This window comes from Anneissia japonica, unplaced genomic scaffold, assembly GCF_011630105.1.
Source record: "Anneissia japonica isolate Jap-2015-1 unplaced genomic scaffold, ASM1163010v1 scaffold287857_len828801_cov194, whole genome shotgun sequence".
NCBI lineage: Eukaryota > Metazoa > Echinodermata > Crinoidea > Comatulida > Comatulidae > Anneissia > Anneissia japonica.
Genome location: NW_022738478.1, coordinates 530,966 through 543,560, shown reverse-complemented (window position 1 = coordinate 543,560; position 12,595 = coordinate 530,966). Strand labels below are relative to the sequence as shown.

The window sequence follows — 12,595 nt, the reverse complement described above, 5'->3', positions numbered from 1 at the left end:
TATATAATGTCTGGAGATTTTTGTATGATCGGAAAGAAATGCAAGAAAAGAAAGAGGGAAGGAGGAGAAGGATGGGAAAGAGAATGTTTATCCAGTCCCCGACCGAGTTACATTTTCTCGCAATTCACATTGGCGGATCTGGGGGAGGGGGTCATTGGTCCTGACCCCTCCCTTGGGCCAAATAAAAGGACCCGTGAGCTGATTTAAAAAAAAAAAATTTTTACACTTAAGAAAATTAGAATTTTGAAGAACATAAAAGTCATTAAAACACAATTCAAATGTCGAAAAAGCTCATTTCCCGCCATCTAGGAATCACAATTTTCCAGGGGAAGAACCCCCGGACCACCCTTTCTTGTTGGAATTTATCGATTCATTGAAAAAAGAATACGCATGCAACTACTCATTTGTTTATGTGTATACACATAAACAAAAAAACCTTGAATTCTGAAGAAATTGAAGTCATTTATAAATGACATTTCAGAAGTCAGGAAAGCTCATATTTCCCGCCATCTAGAAATCGAAATTTTCCCGGGGGAGAACCCCCGGACCTTATCCATTCATTGAAAAAAGAAATCAGGCCTATTTACTGTAATAAGAATGAGAAAGTTTACCTGACCGTTTTCAAGAGGGAGAAAACCTTGAATTTTGAAGAACAAAGTCATTATTAGACACCTAGCTCAAAAGTCGAGAAAAGTAATTGCCCGCCATCTAGAAATCAAAATTTTCCCGGGGGAGGACCCCGGACCCCCTAGATTTGATTCCAGATCTGCATGATTCATATTCCCATTCATCTTATAAATGCCCCCCCCCCCCACTTTGAAAAAAAGTTCCGCCGGCCCTGTCAAATTCAGTAAGACTCAGCGAGACAAGAATGGTGTCAACAATTAGGGAGGACTCATTTAAGCTCTTCCAACGCCATACCGGTATTGTATGGGATCGAATGATTTCTAATCCAAGATTACGGATCCACATCTCGAGAAATTCTCAAAGTTTCTTTAGTGTTCTACTTCTACTTCTACTTTAATACTCATCAGTCTGTGCAGCATCTAGACGAAAGCAAAGCTATGACGATTTAGTTGGCAAAGATGACGATTAAACATGAGCTACGTAGTCCCAAATGACTGTCAATTAGGGGTGTCCCAATGTAACATACAATGTGCGCATGTACGGTACACGAAGGTTTTATCAATCAGCTCCCTGATACAATTAACATGTTATTACAGGGTGTTCTTTAATCTGGAATAAAATTTCATTAAACGAAAATAATAATGTTCTACGGTCAAGGGCGCAAATCTGTTTTGACAGGTGGGCATGGGACATTTCGTGAGACCACACCCACCATCCTCCCTCAGCCCACCATGGTTGGGGCTGAGGTGTACAAAAAGTATAAATCACCAACATGAACTTTTATCAGCGATTTCGGCAACTATAGAGATCTAATTAATATTTGTGAAGTACCGGTACCATAGAAAATGAAACCTAAAAACAATTTACCTACTTCAAAGCCGTGAGCCCACACCCACCTCAGCACCATGGTTGGGGGCTGAGGTGTAAAAATTTGAGGAAATAGTACCTCTAGGGGGCCGAAAATGACACTCTTATATAGTGAAATTCGTCATCATCACATTACCATTGTAGTCAAAATGAAGCACCAACAAATATCTTATGATCTTTTATCAGCGATTTTCGGCAATTAGAGGTCTAAATAACCTGTCTGATGTACCATATTGGGGCAGATGCAGGATTTGGTGGTAGGGGATGCGTGAGAGTCCACCATCACCAGCCCCACCATGGTTGGGGCTGAGGTGCAAAAATTTAAAGAAATAATATCTCTAGATGGCCGGAAATGATGCTCTTATATAAGAAAATTAATCATCATCACCATCACCATTAGTTATCAGCGATTTTCGGCAACCATCGAATCATTATTGACCGATGCTATGTGAATGCGATGTAAAACCATTTTTCCACTACTAGGCGAAATTATTATTATGTGTGATATACCATAGAAAATAAAACCGTGAGCCAACACCTGCCTCAGCCACCCCACCCCCATGGTTGAGGCTGAGGTGGGAACTTTGAGAAATACTGTAGTACCTCAAGCTGGCCGGATATGACCAGTCTGAATAGGACAACTTCTCATAAATTGAACGGAATACAAGATTGTCTATATAACTAGTTAAAACCCTTTTCATATGAGACATGTATGAGGGATGAACCGTCGTTTGTGGACTAAGACACTGAAATTATGATCTTCAAACCATTCGAACTGTTAGTGAGAGAGACGGGCGCTCATCAAAACCAATTTCATTTCAGAATGTAAAATTTAATAGTAGACATGAATTATAATAATAAATAATTCTGACCCGTGGTGTAAATTAAAGGGAATTTTTCACAGATAACGTATCATGTCGTTTGACACAAATTTATATATATAAGGTATACATATACTTAAATACTTAATATCACAATGATGCCTATGCCTATAATTAAAAATGTAGCTTAATTATACATTGGTATGTATACTAGGCATGTTATACTTGTAAATAGGAGACGATTGTTGAAATACAATATAGATAACATTTATATTAACAAAAATAGAAGGAAAAATTCATATTTACCATTGACAGCCCCTGCGTGGAGTCTTAAATTTAAAACGCAAACAACTAAAAATAATATCAAATACTGTTCCATTTTAGATCAGTATCTACAGTCGTATTGCTTTGTATTGAGAAGCCACGATGTCCTCGTCATACGAATTGCCAATGGGCCTAAGTTCCTAGCCACGATCAATTTTACACTATTTGTAAGTCAAATACCGCGTATAAAATCCCGCTGGTAGAAATCTCTTTTATACTGAAGAAAGTATAAGACATAAATTCAAGAGTAGCTGATACCAGGGTGTTACATTATTAAAGATAAATTATAGCAAAGCGTCTAGAATTGCAGGCGGTACGACTGCTCTGATCCTGTATGTAGGTCTACGCAATGAAACGTCACGAGATAGCGGAGCCCTATGTACACTAACAAAGTTCGCTCGAAACTCAACTTTTAAGGACACCCCATCTTTCTGGTTGTACTTTTTAAGCGAAACCCCGATAGTTGGACTTTTTGCAGTTCTACTCTTTGTATTTTTAGCCTGTTGACTCATCATCTGCCATTGAGTGTTCAAGCTTGCACAAGCAGTTACGTACACTTTAAACTGAGTAAAGACGCAGTGATGCGTGAGCATGACAATACAGTAGTTTTGTAAGTAAATAGCTGTATGTTCATTTTCTATGACAGCATATTTTTGTATACTAGTCTATGTGCTTATATATGGTCATGCCATATTGTGGCATGTTACATGTTTTTGTTAAATAAAATTTGATAGTCTGGACAGGATTTATCGTGAGTGGATTTCCCGTACGATTAAAAATCGTAACGGTACTGGGTTTGGTTTACAGGAGTTCGTGCTTCGAACAGGTCATTCCATTCATAGAAGAAGCCTTTTGATGGAGAAAGTGTACCTTTTTAGCAAAGGTTTGCCTAGGTCGAAACTAATTATTTCAACACTCCAACCTCTGCGAAATTAAAAAACATTAAATTAATCGTTAAAAACTTGTTCATGTGTAGTGTATCTGGTTACTCTTAATTTTGTACACGGATCTAATTACTATGAATTCAGGTTTTATCATTTTTATTTGATAACTTATATCCGTTGTCTTGGTAACAGATGCTTTATTTTCTCCATTGCGAATATGCCGTATATAATATCTATTAAAGGTATATGTACAGCCACATAAATATAATAAACTTAAAACAAAACTAAAAAATATCTAATCAATTGCATACTTTGCTAAATATTAGCAACAAAGTTATTGTGATTTGTCAGTTAATAATGTGATCTAAAAGCAGAATAGCCATTCTAAACCATAAAATCTGTTCTCATGAACCCACCAGAGATTCAAAATTCTTGGTATATATGTTGGCCGTGACCATTGTTTATGTTTAAAAAAAAAAAGGTGAGACAGTGCCTTTAACATCGATTAATAAAAACTTGGTAAATTCCTGAATGTATGTTCTCTAAAAACAATATGTGGGATATGTATAATATTTTCTGGGCCTAATTTGTAAAAATACATATTGGGTAAATATTTCCAGTTAGAACTTTCTTCATTATACAGACGCTTAAACCAAGCAATTTTTAGTGATTTAACATGCGATTTTAAGTCAGGTGCTTTTATCGTTTATTAGACGTACATGAGCTTTCAGTGATTTTAATATTGTGACCTTTCCAAAAAAGGTCAAATTCCTTTTTCGCCATAAAGTAAGTACATATTTCTGTCCGAAAGCTCTGGTTCTATTTCTGGCTGTTTACTTACGTTTACTTTTTAGCTGTTGCTTATCATTTTTGTATCTCTACTGAGATCCAGCCATTGTTTCCCACAGCATTGTTGTTTTTCAGTATTTTGCCTTTTAATCTATATATATATGATATATATATATATCGTTTTGTGCAATTCTGAATTATGTACCATTACTAAATTAAATTTATGTTTTGATGTATATTTGTACAAGGAAGTCAATTTTCTTGACTTGGGATGATGTATGGTAATTCAATCTGAATCCAAATCATTGTTATGTGGTTTTGATTGTTTGGTTTTTAATCATGTTTTTTGTTTGTTTTGGGTACATGGAAGTGTACAAATGGTCTTCGGTTCAATAACAATCACGTTTTGCTCCAATAGTTCCAAACAACTTAAAAGAACCCTTAGCAACCTGTTCCTCCAAAACATTTTTAAAAATATCTACAACAGTATGATTATGGTATAGTGCTGTCGAAAATAGGTTGGTAAATTGCAGATATCAATCGTAAGTACTGCGTTTGTCTTACGCTTATTGGAACAGCAATGTACTAAAAATACTTCAATAAGCAAAATTCATTAATAAAAGTACAATAACGTAACAACTAACGAGGCTCAGTTATTTTTCTCGTAAAATTTAAGCACTTCAGAGGATGGTTTAGACGTATTTATTTTAACACCATTAGACATCAGTCACGTATTATCACGTAATTTCTTAATGAAAACAGATTTACTATTAGACGGTTCTCTGGTACCTTTGTGGACACCGATATGTTTAACACCAACAATCATACATCAAATTACAAAGCGATCGACAATATTACTAACAGTCTATATTAGGCCTAAAGTAGCTAGTCTTTTTCAGATCGGTTTTAGACCAAGTGGTTATAATACAGAAAGGTCAACATTGCTTTGATCTGGCCTAATGCATTTTAATTTGATATGGTAAAATACCATCTGTGGGCCAATACATAAGAAAATCACGGAATTTCTGACAGTGTCAAGAATTGCTTTTATTATAACAATATTACTAAAATTATTAATTTAACAAAAACCTTTTAATTTACCATGCTTCATGATTAATCCTTGTAGCGGGTTTGTATTTTAGTTAGTTTAATTTTATTGCGCAGTTTTCATGTATTTTATGTACTTTATGTATTTCTCTTTCTCTTCCCTTGGGTGACGGTTTTCTTGAATAAATTGAAATTTAAATTGAAATTAAGTTAGCTTGATTATCACATTTAATGTTGCTTCAACTTCATCTCTTGCTGTTTCGTGCTCAATTTCTTGTTACAGTACTTTAAACAGAGCATTCGGATCACTAATACCAAAAAAACAACGCACACTAACATAAAGGACATTATATCTAACAGGAAATATTGCACCGTGTTCAATTTAAAGGCTGCCGATCGCAGGTGTCCGCCACCAAATTGCATCACGTGCTCGATCCAGAACACAGTACGGTCGATAGGGGGCAGAAAAATCTGATGAAAATCGTGATGAACTTCAGACCACCACAAGACTCTTTCTCTGAATCTGTGACAAACAGTTAGAAACAAGTTTTATTCATATAGGCATAATTAAAAATATTCTGGACGTAACACACTGAAAAAAAAAGATGAAGAAGCAGTTTGTTCAAATCTTTGACCACTCTAATTAGCGGTAAAAAAACCCAACATTAATGTCCTACTTTCACCCGTGCACGCACTGCGCCGACACCTCTGCTCCGACTCCCACCAATACGCAGCCGATAGTCGTACGCAGTGCTCTTATTAGCAACTGCTTCTCTGCTCAACTAAAGCAAGTAGGCCTATTACAGTGTGTGTTATTTGGCATAGATCTATGTAACCATAACTATAAACGATGATAAAATTATGATCAACTTACGTGTTATTATTTACTGCATGATTTACAGCAGTAGACAGTTCAGTGCCCGTTAGTTTCTGTAAATTTAGAGAGATCGATATTCCTTTGTCTTCAAGGCGTAATGCAATTTCAGACTCTTCAGCGGATGTTGGTATTGCTACACTTGGTACAGCATGGAAGATGGCCATATACGCTTCATCTATGTTTCCATTGAAAAGAAAAGCTTTCACGTTGCCTTGACCTGTTAATAAAAGCAAGAAATATGAAGCGAATTGTCCACAATACTATCATCAGCAAATTGAAATTGCATTATGTACTCAAACTATTCAAGATCCATCAAAACTACTTCAAATTTTAAAAATCGGTTTTACTTATATAGTAAAATATATCATTACGCATGCGAAACATAAAAAAAATGTACAATACGTTCTTTACCAAGAACATCATTTAATTCATTAGCTTTAAAAATTTCCATGTTGCCTCCTCCTAGTGTTTGTGGAAGATATCCATTTTCGTTCCAAAGGACCTTCTGTGGAAGTGTAGCCAATGACATCGATATCGAATGCAGAAGCTCAGGATTAAATATTGAATGAGAATTTAGAGATACAACGATGACACCATCTACCGACGTATGGAGAAACGATTCCAACCCCTGTAACGAACAAATGACCACTGATTCAAAATGTTATATAAATACGAATGGTGCAGTAATGCATCTAATATGAAACTTATGAACGACATGTTTCGACGTGTCCCACGTCATCATCAGGTAAAAACGCTTATGCTACTAACGGTTTAAATACTAACGGTCAGATGTAAGACAAAACAAGCAAATATTGAGGTAAGTCATGAATATAGAGGTCAGGAATACTATGGTCATGTATATTTATATAAAGAGTTGATAGACGCACATGTCCTACATTACAATAAACATAATATACAATTGAATAAAACAAGTATGCGTCTAATAATAAACTAATAATGATAATGTTTTTTATTGTACAATAACTTTCATCAATAGTCTGCAACAAAACTTTAAATGCGTGTAAAACATAAAATGTATAGGTCTATATACTGTATAGATAATCCAACAAAATAAACTGTGTTTGCTTTGTTATTATAATACTTTACCTTATTGAGTTTGGATGGTTTTCTCGCCAATATACCACCGACAAAAATCACATTAGGCATATAGGGTCTTGGAAACTCAATGGTGAAATCTATGTTTAAAAGAAGTAAATCTGCTTTGCCGACAATTTCGAAAGTCCTCTCGCTTGGCAATACACCATGCTTTGATTTCATATTATCATACGCTCCAAACATCCAATAATCATAAACTACAACGGAATGCAAATACAATAACACGTTTTGTAGCCGCTGCCCTAGAGTCATACGATTTGTGAATCCCGACATAAATTCTGGAACAATTGAAAGTACATTTGGAACGTAATACCAACGAAAATGTCTGCTTCCCAGCGGCCCTTTGCTTGCAAAATTGACGAAGCTAACATTGATGTACCTGGCTATAATTGAGCAACAAGGGAATGTCACATCACAAACGATCTTATCAAAATTAGAACTGATCAGTTTCCTAATTAATATTTGATCTCCAAGCATCGAACTGCATTCTTTAAGGTAACTATCACGATTAGAATATCTGAACCAATGCAAACCTAGATTTGTCAACGTTGACATTACGCTGTCGCTTGTAAAATTTTCAAGAAGTATTCTGTCAGAATAGAAATTTGACGAGTTTGTTAATGATTCATAGAAAATCGCATCAAAGTCGTGATAGCCAGTCATAAAATTATCTAGAATTGACGTAGTACCCAGTATGGTGATGTTGTGTCCTCTTGCAACAAGACTTTGACAAACTGAACTATGTAAACCGAAGGTTTTTTCATCGAGCAGGTCAGGAAAAAATAGAATGTTCTTAGAATCCATGAGAGGAAAACGTTTCAGCTGCTCTGATGACCACACAAACCCACAGCATAGAGTGGTACAGAGAACACAATAAATCCAGCCCCGATGATAATACAGTGCCATTAAAATAATGCTATAGACCCGACACAGACGACTATCTCGAAGCGATGTGTAGGCCTAATACTGTTGACAGTACCCGAAGCTACTACAGTGATGGAGGGCCTTCTAAGATCTGATGTAGTGTCAGTGTTTCTCCACTGCTATAGTTGTACCACCAAATGTTGCGCGGACGGGGTCAATTACATATACCCCAGGATCACATTACGCCACGGTCATTCTGCTGGTACACTTACCCGACGTATGGTTTTAAATACATATTCACTAATTGCATTATTGCAATAACCCTTAAATCAGTGCTTAAAGTGGCTGGTATTGGGCTAAAACCAATGAAAACGGACTAATGTATCGATTTGAATCAAACTTTTAATTGTATTTCTGAAGGTTTCGACATCTTTCTACAGATAGTAAGAGAAACCCATTGGAAATAATTGTGTGATTTTATGTTCTAATCTCAGGAATAATTTATAAGTTATTTTATTTCTTTTACATTTATATAATTTATACTGAATTTAATGAGTTCAGTCAACCAATGAATAACAGTAGACCTATATTTTAAATGCAATTTGGCAAATACATGACTTGAATAAACTCAGCAAACAAATCATTAAAAAAAACACACTTGAACAATCAACTTTGGCTTGTAATTTGTTTTTCAACATTAATATTGGCAAGACCTATAATTTCCCTTACTTGTACTTCGTACGTCACAACATCTAACTATAAATACAATTTAAAAAAATGTTTTCTTAAATCTATTTACAAACATAAGGCTATATTAATATACAAAACCAGTCCTACCCGTTAGCTATTTTACATTACTTATTTCTGTACATTATATTGAGGTAAATCTACAATCCATAGTAGGTTTTCTTATATATTACTTTTCTACTGAGGTATAAACGTCAATACTCATGAGGTCTGTTAGAACATATATAGAAAATAGAACATTTAACTATATTCTCTATGGTTAGAAGTATACAAACTACTGTACTTAAAACAAATAAATAAATAAGTAATAGTTGGATTTGTATAGCTCATCATGGAAAAGAGTCTCTATTGACTTAAAACTTCAAACTATTTATTCTTTAAAAGTAATGTACAGGTACAATCTAAAAGATTGACAAATGTGGCCGTATGCAGGATTGACATTGGAAGCGGGGATTAGTGTGCAGATATAGACCACCTGAAGTATCAGGGGTGGATCCAGATTTTTTCAAACGGGGTGGCAAGATATTCAGAATAGATAAGCAGTATATGCCTTTTTAAAAATTTAGTGGCAAACGGTGGGGGGGGGGGGGCACGCGCCACCCGTTCCCACTACTGGATTCGCCCCTGGGTATGTATTCATTCAGGTTCCCAGGCTGGGAAACGGATCAGATCTGGTTGGGATCGCAGCTTCAGTATAAGTTCCGAGGGTTTTACATAATTCATACGCGGTAAATATTATATACTGTAGGCTACTTCGTACGTCACAACATCTAACTATAAATACAATTTAAAAAAATGTTTTCTTAAATCTATTTACAAACATAAGGCTATATTAATATACAAAACCAGTCCACCCGTTAGCTATTTTACATTACTTATTTCTGTACATTATATTGAGGTAAATCGAAAATCCATAGTAGGTTTTCTTATATATTACTTTTCTACTGAGGTATAAACGTCAATACTCATGAGGTCTGTTAGAACATATATAGAAAATAGAACATTTAACTATATTCTCTATGGTTAGAAGTATACAAACTACTGTACTTAAAACAAATAAATAAATAAGTAATAGTTGGATTTGTATAGCTCATCATGGAAAAGAGTCTCTATTGACTTAAAACTTCAAACTATTTATTCTTTAAAAGTAATGTACAGGTACAATCTAAAAGATTGACAAATGTGGCCGTATGCAGGATTGACATTGGAAGCGGGGATTAGTGTGCAGATATAGACCACCTGAAGTATCAGGGGTGGATCCAGAATTTTTCAAACGGGGTGGCAAAATATTCAGAATAGATAAGCAGTATATGCCTTTTTAAAAATTTAGTAGCAAAACGGGGGGGGGGGGGGGGGGGCACACGCGCCACCCGTTCCCACTACTGGATTCGCCCCTGGGTATGTATTCATTCAGGTTCCCAGGCTGGGAAACGGATCAGATCTGTTTGGGATCGCAGCTTCAGTATAAGTTCCGAGGGTTTTACATAATTCATACGCGGTAAATATTATATACTGTAGGCTAACTTCTAAATAATGGCCTAGGCCCCATAACAATATATTACCAGTTGAAAAGTAAACACAAATCACATGATTACATTTGCACTCTATAGTTTGGCCAAAAAATGCCAAATTATTATATTATAATCATTAGTTATGAATGAGAATTTGTCTTTCTATGCAAGTTTTTCAATTTAATTTAGACATAGTTATTTCAACAACTGGTAATAATAATAAAAATAACAACAATAATAATTATCATAGGAAAAAGAAGAATCTAATCGTAGATGTCATCACTAAAACCTACTGGTCAACTCCAATGATCGAATACAGTTTTAACATCTGAAGATATGTAATAAAGTTTTAATGCAGGCCTATAACGTTCTAATAATTATTTTAAAATGTCCAGCTTGTTAACTATTTAAATCAATTACGGTATCTGTAGAATGAAGTGAAGGGTAGAAACACTTTTTTTCGTAATGTAAAAAAATAAAAATCTTGCTCTGTAACGCCATTTTTAGACTAAAATGTACTCTTCTTACGCACTGACTAAATCTTTTTTGTTATTTCTGGATATCAGGTACGTCATCACTGTTCCAAGCAGAAGGATTATGGTACCAAGGATGGCTACAACAACGATCCAGTGGGCATCCATCTCCGATGAAGATTGATCGGTGATGGCGCTATTGACACTATTTATTGCATTTATTGCATTCGGATCTGGAATAGAAAGACAAATAATGTACTTTATTACTAGCTACTATTTTTGTACATTTTCAAGCATATATATAGAATGAGCATTTGCTGTGTATACTTACCGATGCTACACATTGGTCCGATAGTGTTTTCTACGCAGACACATTTAAAATACGTGACGTAATTAGCACAAGTTCCACCGTTCATACACGGGTTAGACTGACATGGATTCATTTCTGGAAACAACATGTGTAAAGTAGAGAATACATTTATCTGGTTTGAAGTGTGAAATATATCAGAAATTTTCTTCAAATGAGAAGGAACGTAGACCTACTCCAACAATACGAATCATGTTCCAAATTGGGGAGCTAAATCCATGTAAAAAGGACTCCAGAAATAAAGAAAGATAACTCATATAAAAAATGAATAATAAATCGATGAAGTCCCATATGAAATAAACAATGAACTATTATTCAAATGAGATTCATACACAGTTAATGGCCCTTTGTAATATCTCAACATACGCCAAAGTCATCGGACCTGTACTAGGTGCGAAAGTGCTAACTATTACTATATCTATGAGGGAATAATAGATTGTTTCAACAAATAACAAGCAAATAATTCGTTAATAAAGATAAATTGAATTGAATGGAATTGTATTTAAAAATATTTTCACTTTTTAATTACAAAGATTGACTCGTTATCTTAATTACTTACGTGTTTGACAGTAGGCACCGTTATAGCCAGGCTGACACAAACATCGATAGCCTCCGTCTAGTATAGTACATTCCCCACCATTCTGACACCTGTGGTTCAGGCAATAGTCAGTACCTACAAATATTACCATCATAGATTAGAAAAACAATAGGCTTACTGAGTAATTAAAGCACAAAAGATAAAACCAGGGAGTAGTCGTATAAATTAAACCAAAGAGTATAAATACTCTTTGATTAAACCCTAAAAAATATGAAGCTTTAAATTTCTCATTTAAAAGAACCACGTGAGTTACCAACAAACAAAAAGCCATTTCATCAATAATTATTAGACGATTTTCTGCAATAGGTCTTGTATTTGCTGGCACATTTAAATGTAAATGAAAACTATGGGGAACGGAATATTATACATAAACTTTCATTTATTTTTTACTTTTTATTCTCTCATTTTTTTCCTTAAACATTATTGACATCACATATCTTATAAGCTATTTTAATAGCTTGTAGTAAGATAGCGCATAGAGCGATTGGGTAAATTAAAAGTGCTAAACAATATTAATTGCAATTGTATAACCAAATCACGGGGATAAATTTATGTCTATTATAAACAAACATCTCAAATTCATTATTATTTTTTATTTATTTTTTTAATTTTTTTTTCCTAATGTTTGTTTTTTATTTTTTGTTTTTGTCATAGGCAGCTTGATAACCACACCATTATGGCAT

At 34.7% G+C, this 12,595-nt stretch overlaps 2 protein-coding genes across 2 annotated transcripts in view; both read right to left on the bottom strand.

Moving 5' to 3' along the window:
• Positions 1-4,846: 4,846 nt before the first annotated feature.
• On the bottom strand, positions 4,847-8,434 carry LOC117117583 (UDP-glucuronosyltransferase 2B15-like). The gene is made up of 4 exons (XM_033261928.1): positions 7,344-8,434; positions 6,648-6,864; positions 6,234-6,453; positions 4,847-5,882 (listed from the first exon to the last, which is right to left on the bottom strand). The coding sequence occupies exons 1-4, from the start codon at positions 8,256-8,258 to the stop codon at positions 5,588-5,590; spliced, it is 1,647 nt and encodes a 548-aa protein (XP_033117819.1). The 5' UTR covers positions 8,259-8,434; the 3' UTR covers positions 4,847-5,587.
• A 1,914-nt stretch (positions 8,435-10,348) lies between these two features.
• Positions 10,349-12,595, bottom strand: part of LOC117117570 (fibrillin-2-like) — a 39,910-nt gene continuing 37,663 nt past the window's right edge. Inside the window, exons 67-69 of the mRNA XM_033261913.1 lie at positions 11,874-11,987; positions 11,279-11,392; positions 10,349-11,180 (exon numbers count right to left, since the gene is read on the bottom strand). Coding sequence (XP_033117804.1) covers positions 10,999-11,180; positions 11,279-11,392; positions 11,874-11,987 — 410 coding nt within the window. The 3' untranslated portion in view covers positions 10,349-10,998. The remainder of the gene's footprint in view (positions 11,181-11,278; positions 11,393-11,873; positions 11,988-12,595) is intronic.